Source organism: Sebastes umbrosus, chromosome 18 (genome assembly GCF_015220745.1).
Source record: "Sebastes umbrosus isolate fSebUmb1 chromosome 18, fSebUmb1.pri, whole genome shotgun sequence".
NCBI lineage: Eukaryota > Metazoa > Chordata > Actinopteri > Perciformes > Sebastidae > Sebastes > Sebastes umbrosus.
The window spans coordinates 17,180,700-17,205,953 of NC_051286.1; the positions used below are offsets into that span (position 1 = coordinate 17,180,700).

General features: G+C 39.8%; 2 protein-coding genes across 3 annotated transcripts in view; one reads left to right on the plus strand and one right to left on the minus strand.

Annotated features, from left to right (window-relative positions):
* med23 (mediator complex subunit 23) overlaps positions 1-25,254 on the minus strand; it is a 130,014-nt gene that overhangs the window by 32,566 nt on the left and 72,194 nt on the right. The window lies entirely within an intron of this gene.
* On the plus strand, positions 565-23,316 carry ehd3 (EH-domain containing 3). 2 transcript variants are annotated; one of them, XM_037751120.1, is made up of 10 exons: positions 565-796; positions 2,646-3,103; positions 3,246-4,027; positions 9,140-9,316; positions 9,947-10,044; positions 16,705-16,846; positions 16,999-17,098; positions 18,290-18,460; positions 20,268-20,432; positions 20,517-23,316. In XM_037751120.1, the coding sequence occupies exons 3-10, from the start codon at positions 3,801-3,803 to the stop codon at positions 21,042-21,044; spliced, it is 1,608 nt and encodes a 535-aa protein (XP_037607048.1). In that variant the 5' UTR covers positions 565-796; positions 2,646-3,103; positions 3,246-3,800; the 3' UTR covers positions 21,045-23,316. The 2 variants fall into 2 exon arrangements, with proteins under 2 accessions (XP_037607048.1, XP_037607047.1); XM_037751119.1 differs by having other exon boundaries at positions 2,646-4,027.

A 25,254-nucleotide genomic window follows, 5' to 3' on the forward strand; every position in this document is an offset into this window, starting at 1 on the left:
GTGGTCTTTGCATATGCATAATATGTTTAAGTCATGTTTTATGTGTAAAATCTTAATCTTCAAAGAAACTGGTAACTGTCAAATGCAGTAGAGTAAAAAGTACAATATCTGCCTCTGAAATTTCAGGAAATAGAAGTAAAAAGTTGCACAAAATGGAAATACTCAACTAAAGTACAAGCACTTACGTAAACATGGGCTACTTAATTACTGACCAGCAGTGGTGGAAGAAGTACTCAGATCTTTTACTTTAATAAAATAAGTATACAGAAGTGCAGAAATACTCTCTTACAAGTAAAAGACCAGGCATTCAAAAAAGTACAAATGTATTAGAATCAAAATATACTTTAAGTACCAAAAGTAAAAGTACTCATTATGTAGCATGATTTCAGAATCATATATTTATAGTTAGTAATGTATTAATGTGTAGCCTACATCACTGTCATGGTGGAGCTGGTACTAAGTTACTTCTGCTGGTTATCTTAAAGTGGCAGTAGGGCAGAATATTTTTGGCATCATTGGGCAAAAATTCCATAATAACCTCTCAGCATATTGTAATTAAAGTGGTTTGAGAGGAAACTAGACATCTACACCTCCTCATGGCTCTGTTTTCAGGCTTTAAAAAAATCTAGCCGGTGAAGGTAGACTTTGACCGATCACAGGTCATTTCAGAGAGAGAGCGTTCCTGTTGGCTTTGCTCCGGTCAGGTGACCAGTACTTCACAATGGCTGCCGTGTCACAAACCTTCTCTTTTAACAGCTAAACAGTACGCTAAAAGAGGATTCTGAAAACATTTGAGGTGAGAAATAGGCGTAACATAATATTGATTCATATTTGATCAACGCAGCCTAGTTTGACCGTTTGGTCGGAGTTCGCGAGTGATTGACAGCTGCCTCTCATAGACAGCAGACCTCAGATCAGCTCTGACTGGTTGTTTACTTCTGGTCTGTGAAATCTTGCAGATGCCATTAGGAGCACCGGAGGACACAGATGCAAATGATTTTTTCAGGTTACATGTACTACTGTCACATTTTATAAAAATAACTTTTTTTAAATCATATTTAATCTAGGCCTATAATAATTAATAATATTCTATTAGTTGATTTAAAGGGACTGTTTGTTACTTCTTACACGTATAAATCAATCCGGGTCGGTGTCCAATGCGCTCTTGCGTGTGGCTATGCTGTTCAGACTCATACTCCTACACAAACTACACGGAAGCACCAAAACCGCAAAGTTATATCTAGTGAAGCCCGTCTTGCTAAACAGTGTTGGCCGCAGTCGGAGGACGCGGGGGAGACCGTAGCTTTGGTCTGTAGGGCCGGAGTCTCTGCTGTACTCTGCTCCGCTGCTCCTCTGCCTGCCTGCCTTCACTCACACAGCACGCTCGTTCTTGCTCGCTCAGCTCGCCCTCCAGCCGCGGTCGGGAGGCTGAAGCAGGAAAAGCCAACACTAGGATCAGCATTGATTCATGGAGAGACCTTCGTCTGGTCAGCTAACATTACTGCCAAGCAGGTGAAATAAAGAATGATATTGTGGTTTTAGCTGATGTGTTTCGCCTCACTGTTTTGACAGATACTCGCTCACATTCAGTTAGCGCGTGCACACGGGCGAGGGCGAGCGCGAGCAACAGGACGCTGACTTTCATTGACTTAACGGCCACAGGTGTCGCTGTTACAACCAATATCTGATTCTTACAAACAGTCCCTTTAATTTCGTATTAATCTAAATCTGCAAAGTAACTATTAACCTATTAACTAATGCTATCAAAAAAATGCATTGGAGTAAAGAGTATCCTACAATATTTGTCTCCAAAATCATGAAGTGGAAATACTCTTGTGAGTAAATTTACTTAATTACATTCCACCGCTGCTATTTTGGGATCAAACTTGTAGGCCTATAGTTTGGGGATATGGTCTACAGAAAATTAAAGTGTATTTACATATGGTCACTTAAAAATGTTCTAATCTGAAAAATGCATGTATTGTATATTGTTCATTCAGAGCGAGAGGAATATTAAACTGTATGAACAGTATACTGTAAAAAAAAAGAAAAAAAAAAAGTGTAAAATAACGAAATTTTCCGAAAGCAGGGGCGCCAGAAAATGTCTGTTAAAAAACGGAAAAATACTGTCCATTAATTAACATAAATAAACTGTAAAAAAAACCCCAGTAATTATCTTTATATAATTAGCCTTTATTACTGCAAAATTACAAGAAATATTTTACTTTTAACATATATTTATTGTTAGAATAGTCATACACCTTAAATCTAAGACCATTTACATATAAATCACAAATGAAACATGTAATTTTACGTTGTAAAAGCCCAAATTTACATTAACTCAGAAGTTTTGCAAAAAAAAAATCTGTATTTTTACAGGAAATATTTTTAGAATTTCATGAAATTCTTTTCTTCTAATATAAATTAATTGTTAAAATAGAGTCATAAACATCTAAAGAACAGAATAATTATCTTTAAAAATGATCAAGAAAAGCTTAAATACAGATAATTACGATTGGGATTACAAAAAACACTGTAAATCTTACACCATTTACATATAAATCACAAATAAAACATGTCATTTTTACATTTTTTTTCTGTCATTTTGAAATACAGACAAAAAATGTAAATGTTTGTTTTTACAGTGTACCTTTAGGTGGCGCTCTTTTCATAAACAGCAGCTCCTCCATCCTTCCCATGATGCCTCCTCCTCCTCCTCCATCATGGCTGCACCCTGCCCGGCTTCATCTCCACCGCATCACTGGGCGGTGACCGCGGAGAGGTCGGACTCGGACTGCCAGTCGTTGGGCACTTCCGCCGGGCTCCGGTTTCCTTCGACTCGGCATTTAAATTGAGCTGCAGGGACATCAGCTGCTGCTACATTCAGCACCGTGCTGTGACAGTAAAATAACCCCTCTAGCATTAGCAAGAAACAGGTTACTCTTTTATTTTTGGAGAGACATAGCTGCTGGTCCTGAGGAGGTCTGAGTGTCTTCGTGGTGCAGGAGAAGAGGAGCGGTGGTTGCGCTCTGACAGCTGCAGCTCGGTGCATCATTTCTGGGATTCCTCTGCTCTGCTAGCTGTCGGACTACATTGAATAGCGGTAACGTGATGTTGTGCATGAGCGGAATGATTTAGGCTTTTGCTTTTCTGGGCAGTTTTTTTTTTTTTTTTTTTTTTAGTGAAATAGATTGGTAAACAAAAACAAACTCATTGAATGCAGTGTTGTTGTTTTTTTGGCCCAGGAGGACAAGTAGTGGCCTGGACTTGGGAGGACTGATGGACTCGATGATGATGATGATGAGAGTGCATTTGAAGAAGGGTCAGGTTTAAATTCTGATTAAAAAAAATACATCAATTTGGATGTTTTTTTTTAGATAGAAGATATAATCAAAATAGCCTTCAACTGGGGCTGAATATAACATCAGACCAAGCCTTAATGTTATCAATAACAACAACAGTCAACACCCATTCTAGTGAAGACTTTAACTGTCATACATATATATATATATTTTTGTTTTTTCTTGAGACTGGTGTAATACGATATCTTAGAGTTTAATTTTTACAAAACAGACTTTTTAAATAGATTTTTTTTTTTTTTTTTTTTTAGAAAACAACATATGTCACTAAGTTATTTCTTTGTATAATTACATTAAATCTTAGCTTCATCTTCTTATTTTATCTTATGTGAGGAAATCCCTGATCCCTCAAGGGCATAACAGATTTGTAGACCTTTCAGATCAATAACCTGTCAGTCAATAAGCCTATAGGAGGCTTTTACAATAAAGCAACCAGCAACCATGTTCAGCTGGCTGGGAACCGACGACAGGAGGAAGAAGGATCCAGAAGTCTTTCAGACCGTCAGCGACGGACTGAAGAAGCTCTACAAAACCAAACTGCTGCCGCTGGAGGAGGGCTACAAGTTCCACGAGTTCCACTCTCCGGCTCTGGAGGATGCAGACTTTGACAACAAGCCCATGGTCTTACTGGTGGGACAGTACTCCACCGGCAAGACCAGCTTCATACGGTGAGAAAAAACAGCACGCATACACACATATTGAAGAGTTTCATATGGAAACACAAACACATGAGGCCAAAAGAAAGATAGAAAGGGAGAGGTCGACACACCCAAACTGATATTTCCCTCTCTCAGCTTCACAAGTGAAGCTTTTTTTCCATTTAGAGTGAGGAAGAAGAGCTCATGGGATAGAAAACAATAAAAAAAAAACATGAAGAGCAATATGAGAGATCAGTCGTCACGCTCACAGCTGATCTGCTAGGAGCCACACCTCTGCGATCGTTATTGAATCCATAACATGTTTATATGACAGCTAACACACACTCAGGCATGCCAACTTCATGGAGGCAGTACTGCCTGGCACTGCAGCTCTCCCTGATGAGGCCTGTGTATATCCATGTTTTTGTTTATGCCTATGATTAGACTTTTCACTTCAGGGTTTGTTCTTGGAGCCTAGTTTATAAAACAACATATGGTGGAGATTAGAATTAGTCATGTAAGCTTAACACAGCTTGTTGCTCTGGTTAAGAAGCAAGCAAAAGCAGTGTTTGCTTGCTTATAACTAACTAAAGTGCTCTTTATTACCATGACAGACATCATGTCATGTCACATCTGTCGTACATTCATCAATGATAGTTTCATCAGTCATTTAAAGTCATTTTGGGCGCCAAATGCATGTCTGACTTTACTTAAAGTCAGACATACTAAGTAACCAATAGTACGCAAATTGCAAACTATTTCTGGTGAAGTATTACAGTATGCAACGCTGGACACTACGGCGGCATAAATATCCCACAATGCAATGCAGTAGTGACGACAAAGTTCATAACGGACGTTGACGGACCGCTCATCATCAATAAAAACGCTTAAATTTAAGCCTAAGATTTCACTTTGTTAAGGTGTAATATATATTTTAAATTAATTCAGACTTTGATTCTCACAAACCACCATTGTGGTCACATGAGGTTGGCGCTGGTTACCACGGTTAAGCGTCTCTAACCGGCAAGGAGACTCTCAGGAAGTGACGACGTAAATTACTGCTCAGTTCGTCCGAAAAAACACATACTACTGTTTATTCACACCGAAGTATGTTGAACGATAGTACACCTATTGGGTATGTAGTGGATAGTATGTGATTTCAGACGAAGCTGGTATAAACTTATTTTTAATAATGTTCTATATTCAGAGTTGTGAGTGTTTCTGACCTGGAGTATCTCTGGTATATGTGTGTGAGTGTGACAGCGGGAGATGTTAGCAGCTGGGCCTCTTTTGAACTGCAGGACTGCTACTAACGACTTGCTCCTCGGACCTACACACACTCACACACACACACTTGCAGAGCATAGTGGGTAATTAGTGGCCTTTGAAAGCCAGAGAGAGGATGCTGTTAGCGACTTCCTGCTATAAGACAGGACAGCGCAGACATCCCTGCTCTCTTCTTCCTCTTCTGTCTCTCACTGATACTCTCTGCCTCTCGTTTTGTTACTCTTTTCACGGACGACAACACCCACCAGTCAGCAGCCTGATCCCCTCGCCCCCCCCCCACACACACACCGCCGACATTGTAACAGTGAGATGCAGAATGTACAAAAACTGCTGAGTAACCGTCGGTTAGCATCTCTTTCATTTCATATCACAGGGTCTCAGACTCTAGATGTGGGTGGAGTGCAGGTCTTTGAAATGTTACAAGGAAAAGTTTCAATAATGATGTTTATTTACATCATGTTTGGCTTGATGTGATTAACAGAAAAGTCATAATGTGTGAGTGAATGTCTGTCTGGCAGCTAAAAGAAAGAGAAAATGAATGGAGAGACAAGAGATGCTTGTAGAGGGTAATGTAGTCTCTCTTCTTTGGCGGTTATTCAGAGGTCAGTAATCGGAGCCGGTCTTTATTTTGGGGCTGAAAATTATAGATTTTTCCACTTTTGTCCCAAATTTTACTTTCTGAGTTTTTCAAAGAGCAAATCAAACCCCAGAATCCAAGTTTTCCTTCAAGGTGATTTTTAAGGTTTTAAGGCTTTAAATTTCACAAACTGTAATTTTGAGTTTGTGGGTCAGTGGGCAACCTCTGGGTCTGTAAAGTGAAGCCAATGCTGAAGTGCCTTAAACTTGAATTCTTTCTATTAGCCAGCAGGGGGCGACTCCTCTGGTTGCAAAAAAGAAGTCTGATGAGAAAATGAGCCTACTTCTCACTTGATTTATGACCTCAGTAAACATTGTAAACATGAGTTTATGGCCTCGATCGCTAGTTTCAAGTCTTCTTCGATACACCATGATGTTCATTTAGTAAATTATGGTCCCATTTAGAGTCAAATAGACCATAAAGCAGGGCGTGGCTACCTTGTGATTGACCCTTTCAAAGTGTGTTTTCAGTTCATGAAAGTTAATTATAACCTCTTTTGGTCGCCTGAAAATGTTTTATTCAGCGTTCGTTGTACTTAGCTCCACCCTCGCGTCACTTCTGGTTGCAAATAACCAAGACGGCGACGCCCAAAATGCCGAACTCGAGGCTTCAAAACGGCAGTCCACAAACCAGTGAGTGACATCACTGGTTCTTATAAACAGTCTATGGGGTTGGTGAAGCCTGTGAATTTTCAGTTTTATAATCTCACTGACAGCATACCGCACAGAATGTGAGAAATGAAATGGTATGAAATGAGCTGACGTGTGAATTATACACACAGTAAGTATATGATCTGGAAAATACAATCTGCTGGATGCACATGCATTGCAAAACCCCCCCACACCGACAGACACACTACACAGACACATGCAGAGATGGCTCCACCGGGCACTGTTGACTCTTCTGAAAAGGTGTGTGTGGAGAAGATGTATAAGTGACCCATCCTTACATCTGGTTGCAGTTAAAATGCATACACATCCCACACTCACAGTTGTAAATCTTTTGCCTAAATCTCTTTTTATGGCCTGCGTTCACATTGTTGGGATTGTGAAACTCAACAGAAACAATAATCTTCATTCCTGTGATGTCACTGAATTAACAGATGAGGATCTGTGACCTTTTACACGTAAAACATATGAGATGTAAGTCAGCTGTATTGACATAGCAACAGTTACAAATGAGGTCAAAAGTTTGCATCAGTTGTAAGTTGAACATAATACCTCTAATGTCTTAACCTTTTTCACTTCATTCAGCTGTTTTTCATCATCAGTAAAGCACAACAAGCGTCTGGCAAGCTGCTATATTTCTTCTTGTCAGCTCCAGGAGAGCTCAACCACATTCTTGTACAGATTCATCTTCTTAGTCCAGTCTGAATATTCTTAATTTTAGCCTTATTTGGCATCTCCAAAACTAGTTTTGACATGTGTTTAAGGTCCAAGATTTACAGCTGTGGCTGAGGGCTATGCTTTCTTCTTTATTAGTATGTCCACTTTTATCAGTTTGCAGCATGTCAGTCCAGGCGTGTGATGCTGTTATCGCCACTGCTGACAGTAGCCACCATGCTGTTGTGGTTCAATAAACCTCACCATCCTGCAAATGTTTGGTCATTTACTGTTGGTCAAACATCTCCATATTTGTCTCAACTAACCCCAAGACAACAACAACAACAAACTTAAATGAAACTTCATGCTGCTTTTGGAGCAGTGGCTTCTTTTGTGCTCCAGCATCCATTCAGCCCATGATGATGTCAAATTCCCCTAATCTTTGTTCCAGCAGTTTATAATTCAAGTCAGACCTGTTTTCTGGTGAATTTTGAATTGCTTCTTACCCTCCAGCAATGCAGCACTTCTTTCAAATTAGAGCCTGCAGATGTAGCACACATCTGCCCTGCTGCCTACAGATGACTGCAGGGATTCAGTCAACGCATAGGAATGATATAACTGATGTAAGGCCAATTACAAGCAGTGGTAGGAGTGGAGAATTACCCCTTGTTGACTCAGTAGATAATGGTTGGAGAACTTGTATACATTCTCTGTCATGAATGCGTAATGCATCTACAGTAACATAATTTACCTCCCAGACAAATACTTAAATAAGTGGATGCTAAGGTCTTTTTTCCTTCCCGATTCCGATACTTGAACTTGCAGTATCGGCCGATACCGAGTACTGATCCCATACCAGCGTGATAAAAAAACAGAGTTATTTTTATTATTATAACAGCTGTTTACTGCTGACCATGTATGGATGTGATATGTTGTACTTTTGTAGCTTCTAACTGAATCTCCTGCTTCCCTGTTTGTACTTTCAAATATCAACCTTATTTTACTGTTTCGCGTTCAGCTGCATAGGAGTCGCGTTAAGTTGCTGCTGATGCTGAAAACCAACATTTCTTGATTTTGCTGCTTCATAATAAAAGCTTTTAAATAACAATATAAGGGGGCACTGTTATTGTGAAGAATATCGGAAATGAAATGTGTTCATCACCGTTTTACAGACGCTCCGTAGACCACTAGTCATAGCCCTGTAGCTCTGTCGTACTGGAGACGTAAATCCCTGCCATGCTGGGCCGACTCGCAGAGTCATGTATGGAAAAACGCTACAAGACACGGGAACTTGGCTTGTGTCTTGAGGAGTTGTAGCATTTATTCACTGACAGCCTGAACTGTACACACACACTGCACTGCACAGCTAGTTACGGCTGACTTCATCTCACCGTCACTCCGTCACACACACACGCCCTCCCTCGCGTCTCTGTCTGTCTCTCTCTCGACCGCAAACACCAGCCATCGCTAACGTTAAGTACACAACCTACTTACGGAGTTATTCCTTAAAGGAGTTTGCTACTTGTATAACACATTTTAGTTTAAAAAACATCTTAAAAATACATAATTCCCCGATGTTTTGGCCTGGTGGCAAGTCATCTCAGCCCTGGCGAAAACCCTGGTATCGGATCGGTGCATAGACTGGCGTACTCGCGGATACCCGATCCCGAATTTTGGGCAGTATTGGACGCATTTCCGAGACTGGTATCGGTAACTCTATTCTAAAGTCATGTTAACCTCTTGTAATGTGGCCTTACAGTATGCTAGCTGCACAATGCCCTCTGCACTATTGCTCATCGTCTCAGATAGCATCTTCTGAGAAGGATTGTTCATCGAAAGCATCTCGTCTCTTGCCTTTGTTTTGTGTAACGCTATGTCATATTATCTCTCCTACAGCTACCTGTTGGAGCAGGATTTCCCCGGCATGCGGATCGGCCCCGAACCCACCACGGATTCCTTCATCGCGGTGATGCACGGCGACATGGAGGGAGTCATCCCCGGCAACGCTTTGGTGGTTGACCCCAAGAAGCCCTTCAGAAAGCTGAACGCCTTTGGCAATGCATTCCTCAACAGGTAAACACACTTGCTGCACACTTTCAGATGACATGCAATGATGGCAGATGCTGTCAGATATCTCTGGAAACACAAAGTGGTACACCGGGGTGAAAGTATGTGGACGTAGGGGGGGAGAAAGAGTGGAGAAGAAAGGGAGAGTGAGAGTACTAGTGAGAATCCACACCACAGCTCTACATTCCTGTGTGATTGAATTTCCCTCTGCTCACTGGTCAGGCTTTTCTCTTTTAATGGCTGGCGAGAGAGAGAGAGAGAGAGAGAAAGAGAAAGAGAGAGAGACACACAGTCATCTTTGCAGAGTCATCCTTCTGGAAAAGGAAAAGTGCCAAAAAGTCTTTACTCTTGCAGTAGTGTCCCCGCTGTGAGGGCCCACCACTGCTGAAAGAAGACAGAAGAAACGCTGGCTGTCAGTGGGGATTAGGGGGGTTCGCAGTGAAGACGACCGCTAACCTGTTAGTATTTATCCAGCTGGAGACAGAGAGATAGGGGAGAGAGGGAGGTAGAGGTCTGGTGTAGGACGATGTTTGTTGTTAAAAGGTTTTACACTTCTGTCCAGTTTCTTTTAACTCTCCTCTCCTATGCTATACTATCCTATCCTTGTGTGTGTGTGTGTGTGTGTGTGTGTTTTAGGTTTGTGTGTGCCCAGCTGCCTAACCCAGTGCTGGAAAGCATCAGTGTGATTGACACACCAGGGATTCTGTCAGGAGAGAAACAGAGAATCAGTCGAGGTAAAGACACACTCTTTTATCTTCCTCTGTTTATGTTAATGAGTGTGTGTGTGTGTGTGTGTGTGTGTGTGTGTGTGTGTGTGTGTGTGTGTGTGTGTGTGTGTCAGTGTTCGTTCACTGGACCCATTCAGCTGCAGCCCCACCAGTCCCACTGAACTCTGAATGACAATGTCAGCATTTCCTTTGGATGTGTGTGTGTTTATTTTAGCGTTTAGCTATCAGGAGGATTATGCTTCATTCATTTCAAAGAACAGGAAGCAGCGAGAAAAAGATGAGCTTTGAATGTGCTCTCTGTCTCCGTCTCTCTCACACACACACACACACACACACACACACACACGCACACAGTTGAGATTTAACATTTTGAACACTGTGCAGATTGAGCTGCACATTTAAGAGGACTTTAGTTGAAGTAGTTACGCTTAAGCTTCGGCGAGGGCTGTGTATTGGCAAGAATCTGACGATACGATACTTATCATGATACAGGGGGAACGATTCAATATATCGCGATATTTTACGATACTGTAAGCAAGGCGATACATTGCGATTTTTAAATCTAGTTTTACGAAAACTGTCATAGTATAAAGAACACTGCCATATGCATACAATCTGAGTAAAAATAGTTTTAGAAAAATGTTTTTTATGCATCAGAACAGTGGGATCTGCATTTGCATTTATCACAGTCCGTGTAACATCCAACATCATAGCACTACTTTGAGAGGGCACATCTCTTTGCAAATTAAATAAAGTATTGAAAACTGTTTTTGAGAATCGATACAGTATCACAAAACATAATATCACAATATTCAATATTTTCTTACACCCTTAGCTTTGGCTCAAAAAAAAGAAAATTCAGGATTTGCGGGAACTATTTTAAAAGTTATTGCTGAACACAAAATGCAACCGGAGAATCATAAAAGCTTTCTAGGGACTGTTAGATTTTCATTTGTTTACACTTCATTCCTTAGTGAGTTTTAGTGTGATGAGGCTACAACATACTTCCATAGACACAGTGACTATATTGATAAAAACAAAACACTAAATAAATTTGACATGTTATTTGTAGCAGCTCTATACTGTATGTCATCTGCACATTTTGGAAACCCCCAGCATCACTGGAGACGCGATGCATTAATCATGCTAACTACACTGTCAAAAAAACTGAGGTAACCAAGACACTCTACCTTTTTCTAATGATCATATCGCAAAGTCAGACACTGTATTTATTTTAAAATGATGGTAAAAAAAGATACCAGAGGAATGTCTCGGACTGTGATGCAGGTGTGCATTTATTGCACAGCTGTTTTCTATGACTTGTAACAACTTTTATGTAAAAGAAAAATTTAAAAAATAATGTAAAAGAGTGTCACATGGCTATTTAATTTCATGATGACATTTCTTCTTGATGCATCCTGTCTATTTACCCAAAAACTCATTCATCTCAGTTTGGTCATCCACTGATTCTATACTTCTTATCTACATTTTGAAATGAGTGAACCAGCAGTGGACAGATCCCAGCCGCGGTGTTGAATGCAGAGACTACAGTCTGAAGAGAAGTTAAAGACTTACAAGAATTCCTCCCGGCTTTCTTACAGTTTGATATGTGTCTGGCATGGCTGGCATTCCCAAAGCTAAATGCTGCTATTGCCATACCAACCGCTAACATTAACAAAAGAGCTGGGATAATGAAAGACAGCTATAATTTACTCTTTCCCACATTCACCCACTCTTTCTTACACTGTCCATCCATTCTCCCCTCTGCTCCTCTGTCTGTCCGTTCTCTCCCCTGGTTTGTTCTCTAGTGTTCATTTTGCACTGTTTGAATGTTTCTTATGCCAAGTAGGGCCCACATTGATTGTGTCTCTTCTACCAACTCTCCCCACAGTACATTATTCATTGAATGCAGACAGTATCACAAAGAACTAAACATAGGGGTGCTGGCATTGATCCTGCTGCTGAACACTAAATATGTTGTGTTGTAATGATGATTTTGTCGATAAACAATACTGTAACAGTATCGATAGATTAGTACTTGGCCATAACAGGGCTTGATTGCATGTAGAGCAGATTCTGGTTCAATGAAAACCCTATTTTCACTTTGCTTGTAGGCATTTATTTGTGTAAAATTACCTGCTCCCAAAATAAATTATACTTATATACGTGCAAAGGTACAATGATGTATTATGGTCATTGTAGGTAAAAAAATTAATGTATGAAGCCGGGGGACGGGGGTAACATTCTGAGCTTAAAGTCATAAATTTATGAGAAAAAAATAGATATTCTCTGAGATTAAAGGGGTATATTTACGGGAAAAAAACTCAAATTTGCGAGGAAAAAAACTGGGAAAACTGAGCGAAGCAAAGGTCCTGAAAGATGCATATACACGTTTTCCTTCATGTTTTTTTTATGAACATACAGTATGTAATAATATTATAGAATTTACAGGAAAGTAGAGACGAACAACTTCTATCTTTGACAACACGAAGGCATGTGTCTTTTATTTCAGCACAGCTAACACTAAAAATCAACCGTTTTAAAACGTTACTCTGAACACACTACCATGGTTACACACTGACGCTTTTAACTGTCACTGTGTCAGTGTGAAGGGAAAACATCACAGAAAAGGTCCATAACATAACTGCTTGTTTGAACCACAGATTATGGTGAATTATGTCCTTAGAGTTTGCTGGGGAGAGGGACGTATGGAATACACCGATTAGCTTCCTGCCCCCCTCGACCCGGCCCCCAATAAACAGATAAGAATGGATAAATGTCCGCTACAATATATAATGTATATATAATAATAATATAATTTGCACTCGGCCGCTGACATTACCACAGTGTTTAACTGAAGCATAAGGGTGATGAGGTTGATCCAACCTTGCAATGTGAAGCGATTAACACACTTAACACACTACTACTATTTCTGTACTCCACAATTTTCTGAGTTTTTTCTCAAACATTTACGACTCTATAATCTTGCAAATTTGTGAGTTTTTTCTCAGAATATCCAAGTTTTTTTCTCGTAAATTTATGACAGAAATTCTGAGTTTTTTCTCGAAATATTAACACCCTCCCCCGGCTCCATAATTATTTGTTTTCACCTACAATGGCCCTAATATGCTGTCATATAAAGGCCATGATGAGCATCAATATTACTTTCTCATGCTTTGATAATGAGTTTTTTCATGCAATGTTTTTTTTTGTATTCCCATCCCAACTCGAGGCAGTATTTCCTCCGTTGTTCCAAAAACTAAAAAATTCAGAGTGTTGACTTGATAAAATATAAAAATGCTTGTGAAGTTCCAAAGGCTAAATAAGAACAAGGAACATATTCTGGTCACTGAGTTCAGCACATGACTTCATATCAGGGTTGGGTCTGGATTAATGTTTGTCATGAGAACTTTTCCGTCTGCAGCTTTTCTGTTGAGCAACAACAGAGTGAACGCTCTGTCAGCACCTACAGAGTTTCAGATTTATAGTTGGAAGTAGTTTAATTGAAGCAGACCCACATCAGCTCTCTTCTACTCACTATTTGTTCGGTCAAAGTGCTCCGTGAACGTGTTGTCAAACCAAATAAACGGCACAGTGAGGTGTGACCCTGCTGTTGTCTGTTGGATATAAAAAAAAATACAGGTTACTGAGTCAGCACAGCTGTGTTTTCTCAGGGGACAGAGAGTGTGTGTGTGTGTGTGTGTGTGTGTGTTTGGTGGAGCTTTTGTTTGTGTGTGCTCATTTTCTTTCCATTCAGTTCCATCCATTTGTTTGTTGCATGTCATGTTTATGTTTCCATGTTTCATATGTATGTTGTGTCTTCATGCTATTATTACTTTTTTCCCATTCTGTTGCATTTTTTTTTTCATCAATGTCTGTATTTATTTGTGTGTGTGTGTGTGTGTGTGTCCAGAGGAGGAGTCAGGCTATAGCTGCCTACATAGATGTCCTTATGGAGGTATTGTAGATAATAATAAACATGGGCATCAACCAGCTGCAAACGGGCTAATTAAAGCGATACTTTGAAGAATTTATGGACTGCTGCATGTTCTTCACTAAACTCTTGTCACATGGTTTGGGGAAGAAATACCTTGCTAGCTAGCCAATTAGATATTTTAGTCAGATTTGTCATATGTACAAATTTAGTGTCCGTTTCCTTCAGGTTCTTCCAGAGCAAGATATTTCAACAATTACTTTCCAGATGCAGTGAGGTTTATATTAGTCATCCCCAGAAGACAAACCATAGTTTGTTTTTGGTGATCCTCTGACTCCATCTGATGATTCCCCCCCTGACCAACCGTTTTTGTCCATGACAAAGGCCTCAAGAACTAATGGATGCATTTTAGTGCCATTTTTTTCTGACACTCATGTTTGCCAGAGGAGGAATCCTAAAGTGTTTGGCCCCAAGCGTTCTGCCAATATCAAACCAAAATTTCCACTTGCGCTCAAAAGAAAAAAATATATAATTTGGTGGACAAAATGTTCTTAATAAGTCCTCTCAATTTGATTAAATTGATACTCCAAGAGCATTATTCAGGACCAAATATTAGCTTTGTACATAAGTTACACAAAACTGAAAAATTCCTCCACCCCTAAGAATACTTAAGGGTGGGGGAATTTTGATAATTCTGATCATTTTGAAAATCGATACAGCATAGTATCACAATTTTTTGTGTGGCAATATTGTATCGATACACAGATGTCTTTTATTATATAAACTATTAACCTCTTAACAATCCGACCTCTATTGTCTTTCAGAGGCAGGCTCAGTCTTAAAGCTAGAGTGAATCATATGAAACTAGAAAACCTCAGGAATCCATTGTTACCAACCACGTCATGTTAGCTTGTCAGGAAGAACCTTAAAATAACACTCCAAAGTTACGCTAAATTTTGGCGAGGAAAAACTGGCATGGCCATTTTCAAAGGGGTCCCTTGACCTCTGACCTCAAGATATGTGAACGAAAACTCTGAGATGAACAGAGTGAAAACTGCATCTTATTAGATAAAACAGATGTTGACAAACTGCATAATTTGCAGTTGAAAAAAGGTAATTAATCACAATATATCACAATTTACCTTCTCGCAATACTCAGCATATCACGTTAATGTTTAAAATAGCAATAAGATCGTATCGTGATAATATCGTACTGTGGGGCCTCTGGTGATTCCCACCCCTAGCATTCAAGAGTCCCTCAAAAATAACCCTATTTGTTTATTTGTGATCCCCTCAACTTTACTATACAGTACCACCACTGTCAGGACAATCTTCATATTTTTCGCCTCTCTACGATAAGGTTCTAATATGTCTTTCACAGTGCTATGAACATTGCAAATCCTAGGTCGGGAAAGTAGAGCTTCAGTCTTGCTTTTCCCCACATCATGTGACAAGTGCTTCCTGTGAAGAATAATCCACTAAAATTCAAAATATCAAGGTATCTATCTCTCTCTATCTTAACCCTCCACAGCTTTGTGCCCTCTGTCTCCTCTCAGACAGCTAAAACACATCTCCATGTTTTACATACTTATTGCTACAGCTGCTGAACTTTTGCTCACATCCCAGTGAGGAATTATTGAACACTCAACAGCATTACCGTTTTCTTTCATGTCAGCATTACGATTTAACATTAGAATAAATATACATGTACAAATATAATGTAAATAGCTATTGTGGGAATAATTCACCTTGAGTATAAACTGTTCCTCTTCTGGGAGGAGCAGCAGCAGTGCAGCCAGAGTAGCAATAGCAACAGTTAAGCGAGTATGTATAAAGTGGGGTTTTTATCACAGCCTGTATAGTGAGGAAGGAAGGTGGACCAGTGTGAGTCAGATTTAGAAACGATAATATGAGCAAAGCTTGTAGATTTAGTTTGTAATTTGAAGGGAGTAAATCTATCACAAACATAGCTCTTCAGAAAATCCATTTGACATTCACTGTATTAACATAAAGCTTCTTCCTACTATCAATTGACAGCAAATGCCTTCTATCCCGTAATCTCAGCTGTAACAGATTCACCATTGAATCTCTTACGCGTCCTTCAGTGTTGGTTGGAAACTTTAGCTCACTAATCCTTCATTCTGTCCTTTTGTTCTTTGTTCTCCTCTCATATACTGTGGAATTTCTTCAGTTTTGTCCTTGAATATAGAAAGTCAAAGGAGGCACTGATGTACTTTTGCTGACAGACTTAATCATGGAGGCATTAGCTCATTCATTCACTCATTTGTACATTCATTACTGCCATGATTGCAACTTCACACAAATACAAATCGGAGCCAAATAAGACAATACAATATCACTGATTCCTCATTCTTTAGTTTTTAAAAAGCCACTTAGTTGAACCCTGGCCGGACCGCTTCCATCTGTAAACACACATTCTTTTCTCTCAGCATGTTGTAATATGGGCGTCCTTCTTATTGCCTCCTCTATGACCTGAAGCCATCGTAATAGATCCCTCTTGGGAATATTGCAACATAGGTTGCGGTTCATAGCTCAGGTCATAGTTTTGAACATCATCATAAAAACTCAGTGGACTGGCCTGTACCTCAAAACTACAATGACATTCAAATGTCTCTCTTTAATGCTATTTTAACACCGCTATGGGATGGGAGCAAAGAAACAGGAAGTAAAAGGATACACTTTTAATTATGTCCTCCTCTTCCTCCTCTCAGGCTATGACTTTGCGGCTGTCTTGGAGTGGTTTGCAGAGCGAGTGGACAGGATCATTTTACTGTTTGACGCCCACAAACTGGACATCTCTGATGAGTTCTCAGAGGTGATAAAAGCCCTGAAGAACCATGAAGACAAGATCAGGTACTGCAGGGTCGCTTAACTTACAGACATATCCAATTCTAGACACAAATAGCTGTTCTCTTTCTACATTTATATCAACATTATGTTGTCAGCAGCTCTTTGCTTTCACACAATACAGTCAACGCTGTTCTCTCTTGTGTTGTCTTTGCCAGGGTTGTGCTGAACAAGGCCGACCAGATAGAGACCCAGCAGCTGATGAGAGTGTACGGTGCCCTGATGTGGTCACTGGGGAAAATAGTCAACACCCCTGAGGTATAGTAAACATGAGGAGTTTGGGTTTAAAGCTTCCCACCATCTCGTCTGGTGTTTGTTGCCAGACAAGCCAAATTTGGGCGAAAGCCCAGGGTAAACCTGAGATAGGCAGAGCATGTGGCAATCGGCAAGTGTAGGTGTGTGCATGTCCAGAAAACCTTGGTTACTATTAATGCGGATTAGAAATATGAACGGAAATGCAATATAAAGATACCTGAACACTGGAACCACAGCTCCATCAGGCTTTACTGGCAAAGTTTCAACACCCACTGGTCGTCCTGAGGCTTGTCGTTGGTATAAAGCACCTCTCTTTATGTCTTAATATCATCTTCATAAAACAATACATTTTAAAATGATTGAATTGGCTACTAAAATTCCTTGTTGAAAATTGAGTTTTAATTTCAGGAGAGAGATTTGGGTTTTTCTCTTTTAAAAGAGGACCTATTATGCTTTTGTGTTTTTTTCCTTTTCCTTTAATGTGTTATGTAGTTTTTTTTGTGCATGTAAAAGGTCTGCAAAGTTATAAAGCCCAAAGTCCACGTCGAGGGGAGTAACTGTCCTCCACAGAAACACTGCTCCTGAACCGCCTTGCTTGAAGTCCTGCCTCTTCTTCTGTAATGTGGTGATGTCACCAAGTAACACATTAGCATAATACCTGCCTAGCGGCTAGTTTGGCACGCCCTCAAACTAAATTAGTTAGAGGGGAGCCTGAGCGTAGTCCGAAGAGTTTGATTTGGTTAACCAATCACAATAGAGTGGGCCAGCTGACCAATCAGATCAGACTGAGCTTTTCACGGGGGCGCAGGAGCTCAAACAGAGCGTTTCAGACAGAGAGTGAAAAGAGGCGCTGCAGCACAGCCGGTATGAGAAAAGTAAAGTGTTTTTTGAACATTAAAGCATGTAAACATGTTAAAGTAGAGACACAAAATAAAAGTATGCACCTGAAAAAAAGTATAATAGGTCCTCTTTAAAATAATTCATAATGAAGTAGGTGTCTTGTCATCTAAAGGCCCATTACGTTCATGTATATTACGCTCATGTAAATTGTTGGTTATTTACTAACACACTGATCAATGTGGTTGCTTGCTCATTGCCTTAAATTTTCAAAAATGAGAGCTATTAGCTGGATTGTGTCTTTGATGTCTACTTTTGTCGTCTTGTTGATTTTCTGTCCGTCTCCCTCACTGACAGGTGATCCGTGTCTACATCGGGTCATTTTGGTCCCATCCTCTGTTGATTCCAGACAACAGGAAGCTGTTCGAAGCGGAGGAGCAGGACTTATTCAAGGACATCCAGTCTTTACCGAGAAACGCAGCGCTTAGAAAACTCAACGATCTGATCAAAAGGGCAAGACTAGCCAAGGTAAGGCACAAGTGACACTCACTGATGGAGAATCTGCTTATGGCACAGCTGTAGCTAACAGTAGGAAGAGGTGATTCTTTGTCTGGGGATGTTATTTGACGTGTTTAGAGTTTTAAGCACAGGTGTGTGTGTTTCCTATTTACTCTTTCCCATCACTCACTCGCTCTCCCCGCCCCGTCCAGATGTTAACCTTGACAGAAAAAGCTTGTCGCTGTCACAGAACCAATAGAGCCAGACAAATGTGGCTATTTTCCTCTGAGTGAATTGTTTCCTGTTTCCTCTCCGGACAGGAAGTCAGGTATGAGAGCAGACAGGCCGCTACCCGTTGTAGTTCGAGGAAACGCAGAGGATGTACGCGTGCACACACTCAAACACACACACACACAGATTTATCAAACTGTGAGTTGATCGCATTTTTCCTGTCTGACAGCTGATAGGGTGTGTTTTTATTTTGTGAAGAGCTTCAAGGACAAGAGGTGGATTCGGGGAAACGCACACACATATCACCACAGCAACATCACAAATATGGGTTTTCCTATTACTTGTGCTGTGTTTAGTTTGTGTTGAATATTAAAAACAAATGTCAGCAAAGGTAATCCGAGAGATTTACTGTGTTATTGGTCTGGTTAAAGGAGAGTTAAGTGTCCCCAGGCTCCAGGGTTGAAGCAGTCTGCGGCTTATGATGTTACTTGTGAGGCATTTAGTACAAGATCTTATCCCAAAAAAAAATATGAGAACCATGACAGAACGGGACAATGATAAAACACAAAGAACCTACAAGTATAAGTGAAATTGTTAAATCCTTTGTCCTAAGTTGATTTAATGATTTTCTTCATTGATGTCTGCCATTTAAATATTCCTTCGTTTAAATTGATGGTAGTGGTCCAGTTCTGTAAAACCCATGAGACCTAATGGGTGGATTTTTTTTGTCTCATGATGAGTAAATAATTAAAACATCCACTTCAGGTTACTGTTCAAAGTCATACTCCTTAAGATTTTCATCATATCAAGCCCAGTATTTTATATTATTTATGGCATTTATAGTGGTTTGCATTCAGTGGTGGATGACGCATGTATGCAGGGCTGTTGTCAACACCAACTTAATCAAGTCCAAGTCAAGACCGAGTCCAAAGGCAGTCAAGACCAAGTCAAGACAGAGTCCAGAGCAAATAGAGTCCAGTTCAAGACTGTAATAGGCTTGACAGTGTCTTTCCAGTGTTGATATAGTGATTAAGGAGTTGGGATATACAGAAATAATCTATCTATAAACAATATTGATCTATCTTCTAACATCAAACTAAAACTAAATCATGTCATCAGGCAACATTCTGTACAACTGATCCCAAATCAGCAGCCAACTTAATCAGTTCTCAATAGCCGAGCCCAAGACCAACAAGGCACAAGACCAAGACAAGTGTAAGACTTAAAAAAAAGTAGTCCCGAGACCGGACTTGAGTACTACAGCCCTGCATGCATGTACTGGACAAAATTCTGAAATATTTCTGCCTAGGTACGCGCATAGCTACATTAGAGTCATAAAATGAACAATATAAACAGATGCATATGCTTTTCTTCTTTCGTTGTATTTCCGAGAGAGTAGCTGCTCAAAATGGTTTCCTGCTCCAAGTGATGAAAAAACGTAATTTCAAAAGTAACCCCGAGACTTTCATTAAGACTTTCTTAGTATCAGCAACCAGAACTGAAATCTTGAGGGTTTTAATTTTAAATACTGGCTGTTTAAAGAGGCCGACTTGATGTCCCAGTTAATTTGCTGTTGAGTAAATGAGCTTTCACTCTCACAATGCAGGTCCACGCCTACATCATCAGCGCACTGAAGAAAGATATGCCCGCTGTGTTCGGGAAGGAGAACAAGAAGAAAGAACTGATCGGCAGTCTGGCAGATATTTACAAACGCATAGAACGAGAGCATCAGATATCACCTGGAGATTTCCCTAATCTGAAGAAGATGCAGGTAAACTGGAAAGAGCAAAAGGAATGTAGATTTATAGATAGAGGATTAGAAAGATGAGACCTAAACTTGTATTGTCTCTTCCAGGACCTACTCCAAGGTCAGGATCTCAACAAATTCCAGCCTCTGAAACCCAAACTCCTGGAAGCAGTGGATGACATGCTGGCCCACGACATCGCTGGCTTAATGGTTCTGGTCCGCCAAGAAGAATCCCAGCGTCCCAACCCAGTCGTGAAGGGCGGCGCGTTCGACGGCACTATGGACGGCCCGTTTGGCCACGGGTACGGCGAAGGAGCAGGCGAAGGCATCGACGAAGCAGAGTGGGTCGTCGCTCGAGACAAACCTGCTTACGATGAGATTTTCTACACATTGTCCCCCGTCAACGGGAAGGTGACGGGAGCCAACGCCAAGAGGGAGATGGTGAAGTCAAAACTGCCCAATACGGTGCTGGGAAAAATCTGGAAGCTGGCAGACATCGATAAGGACGGGATGCTTGATGATGAGGAGTTTGCGTTGGCCAATCACCTGATAAAAGTGAAACTGGAGGGACATGAACTGCCATCGGATCTGCCCGCTCACCTGGTGCCTCCTTCCAAGAGGAAAATACCTGAGTAAATGTAAGATTACATCACCCACTACCCCCAAAACCTGTAAGTAGACCCACCCAGAGAAAAGTATCCCAGTTAAAATAGGAATATTCCTGTAGCATTATAGTAAAAAAAACTACAAATGAAAAATATCTAAACAAAATTAGACCCCATTTCCAACTCCAAATGCTCTGTAGCCGTCATCCCCACATCTGCAGTCTTTCCTTAGCTTCAAGAGGCAAATATTTAAACAAAATATTCAGACACATTCAAATAAAAATGAAGAATGATAATGAATGCTAATCGACTGTTAGCATGTGGATTCAAATGCTTCATTTCTGCAGTGCTGAAATGGCTTTTACCAAGGTAGGAAAACTGGATCTTTATTAGGGTAAAGCCCAGTGTCCTCTCTTGTATTTAAGGGTGAGACATTGGGAGCTGTTAGACAGGTGTTAGAGATGTTAGGACAGCTGATATGGTAATTAGTAAAGAAAAGCAAATTAAAAGTCTAAAACAAGAAACACTGGAATACAGACAAATGGATGAAAAACTAAACTACTGGAAGAAAATGGGAGAGGTGCGACAATGTGAAGACAAAAAGAAAGATGTTGTTGGAAGGATCATTCTGGGAGAAGGAAGATTGGGATATAAAAAATGCTAAATATTATTGTATCATTATCCGTAATCAATTCAGTAAACTCATGTTTTGATTGCAATATTCCACACTACCGCCAAAAAAAAAACATTTCACACTTCTTATATCTCGACGTCCTGCGTTATTTTGGGCACGGCTGAGTATTCTGGCTTTTGTTTCACGGTGACATATTAAACAGCTACAAGGATTTCCTGGCAAGTCGCTTGAGAATACACACAAACAGATGTGTAAAAGCACACAGAGAATATTAACACAATTCTGGTTATATGGTGTGTAACCAGAGGAGTGTATCACTTCCAAAAACTAAAATGGCCTACATCAACTTTTTTTAACATGATATGCAGATGTTATTTGTGTAAATGACATCGCCTATCATTTACTGTAGCGCCTGGATTGATCTACTGCAATGAAGGAGGAAGATGTTTCTCTAATGGGAAACAAGCGTTGGAGAAATTAGGAAATGGTTTGTCTCTTTTATGATTTATACATAGATCTAAGTATCATTAACATGTTTGGAAATACTGTGACTATAATATGGACCTACGTAATGGGTGTTGTTTCGAGTGTGCGGACATTCTCAGTATAAATGTATTGTAAGAACTTTGAATGTTGAATGTGCAGACGTTCACTGTTCTGTGTGGGCACATCCTGACTATTGTATGTATGCATACGACCACAGTGTTATTATTTGTAACGTATTAAGTCTTAAGCATCTCGCGGGGCTACTGAGTCGGGAGTATTCCGGCGGGTTGTTAATTGAAAAATGGATGAATCAGTTATTAATGTGAAAGTGATCTAACCTAACCTGGCTGTCCAGAGAGTGAACGCACCGCTGTTGCTTCTTTTGTGATGATAACAAAACACTAATAGACACGTTTCTTTCCAAATGTTTTTGAATGAAAATTTGGCTTTCATGTGTTTAAATTGCATACATGTAATAAGTGTAATCAGATTTACTGTAGCGAAATGCCAGTATGTATGTATATATACACACTTCACCTTAGGACCATGTTTGTGGTTTTGATCACAAGATAACACACATAACTAACTAAAAATCTGGGTTCCCATATGTTAACAAATGTTCACTATGTGTTTTATGAGTGAGACCATATTCACCCAGTTTGAGCTACAGAATTAACTGAAATATTTCCAGTTTATGGCCCCTTCGTGCCCCTCCCTCCCTCTCTCCCTCCCTCCCTCTCTCCCTCCCTTCCCGTGCATCTCTGTGCTGTTACTGTGAATCTGCTGTACATAATAAGACTGTTTGCATTCCATGAACACAGATTGGGAAATCATCCGCATCATCTCGGGTGCTTTATGCATCGCTTGCTCATATTTCACAGACGAGCCAGATCAGATCAACAGAGTAAATATATGAAAGAAAGGATGCTTGTTGAATGTGGATTCTCTGCAAAAACAAAGTCCTTGAAAATCACAAGTTGTTTTCGTACCCTGACGGATTGCAACATGATGTCCTGTTGTGCTGGTAAATACACGAAGTGGAAACACTGGCGTTATGGTTTTTCTTTCTTTCTTTTTTCTGTTTTGTTTTTTAGATGTTATGGATTGCTAAATCTGTACTTTCACTGCTTTTCTGTCGACATAAACAACAGTCCAAAAGTGTAATAAAAATTCATTTACTCAACCTTTTTCTTGCCTTGTTTTGTTTGTGTTGGGAGCAATCAAACTGCAACATAAATTTGTATTCTGTATAAAGCAGACTTCCTTTATCGTGATCAGCCGTGAGAAAACTGTACGCTACTGGACGTCTTTGATTAAACTGTGAGAATAAGAACCATTCTGTAAACAGATTTCTTGTCTGACGAACAAAAAGACTAATTCAGTAATGAGAGAGAGATTTAAAAATTTGATTACATAGTCAATTATTTCAATGCATTTAGATTAGGGCCGTCAATCAATTAAAATATTTAATCCTGATTAATCGCGATTAATCGCAAATGAATCCCATTTTTTATCTGTTCAAAATGTACCTTAAAGCGAGATTTGTCAAGTATTTAATACTCTTATCAACATGGGAGTGAAAAATATATCTTTATACAACTGCATGTACAGTATATATTCCTTCATTATTGGAAATCAATGTTTGCTACAACCTCAGAAAGATCAATTGCGTTAATGCGTTAAAGAAATTAGTGGCGTTAAAACAAATTTGCGGGAACGCGTTATCGCGTTAACTTTGAGGGCCCTAATTTAAACCATAATCACACATGAAGCCTAAACAGTCTGGCTGACATAATTTCTCTTAATGAGCTTCACATTGGATAACTATACTGTTATCAGTAATATATGGAGCAAATAAATCCCAACTAGAGCTGCAACTAACAAATATTTTCATTGACGATTAATCTGTCGATTATTTTGTTGATTAATCGATTAGTTATTTGGAAAAGAAAATTGTGAAAAATGTTGATGTTGTTTCCCAAAACCCAAGAAGACGTCCTCAAATGTCTTGTTTTGTCCACAACTCAAAGATATTCAGTTTACTGTCATAGAGGAGTAAAGAGACCCGAAAATATTCACATTTAAGAAGCTGAAATCCGAGAATTTAGACATTCTCTTCTTAAAAAATCCCTCAAACCGATTAATCGATTGTCAAAATAGTTGCCGATTAATTTAATAGTTGACAATCGATTCTTTGTTGCAGCTCTAAAAATTTGACATAATGTTTCTAATGTGCAAGTCATGAGATTCACGTTGGACAACCATACTGTTATCAGTAATGCAGGGAGCAAATAAGTCCTTAACATATATGAGGAATGCTATTTTATTCTCACAAAAGCATCAAGTCATGTTTAACCCCGCTAAAAAGACACAAACATGATCGGTTTAATGCCACCTATAGACTGTCTGCACACTGTGTGCTAAGAGAGGAGCAAACTAAAAATAAAAACATGCAACAAAAACAGCACTGGGGATTTCAAGGGGGTGTATGAATGAGATGTACTCAAGGGGGAAACGTGTCAAAAACATGTGTTTAGCTCCAACTAATGAAAAAATAGGGAAGAAGAAGAAATAGGATAAAGGAAAAAACTGAATTTCTTCATGTTAAACCTCAAGGGGGTCATTGTAGGGAGGTTTTCTATTAATGTTACAGTAAGTCGATGAGTTATTTCTGCTTTAAAACAGTATGAATGTGTGCAACGGTCCTTTAAAATGTTCTCTTCTGAATATACATGAGGGGCAGATTTACACGTTTTTATCAAGAGTCACTGACATTGACCGTAACATGACATGAGCAAAAAAAAAAAAAGACCGGAAACATATGAAATATTAGACATTATTCTATTATCTAGGGACTTCCATATGTGCGTGTGTGTGTGTGTGGCAGGAAGTCAAAGCATCCCCTCGGACTGTGAGACCCCTTAAACATATACAGACACACACACATGCAGGGAAGATGCAGCACTCTCTCCTCTCACACAGGAAGTTCTGCTCTTGTCCGCCGTTTCCTGTCTGTCCCACCTTGACCCTCACACAGACACACACCAACATACACATCCACATGTATGTGGATCAGAGTCAACTTCAGTTTAGCATTAGTTTTATTTATCTTATAGGCCAC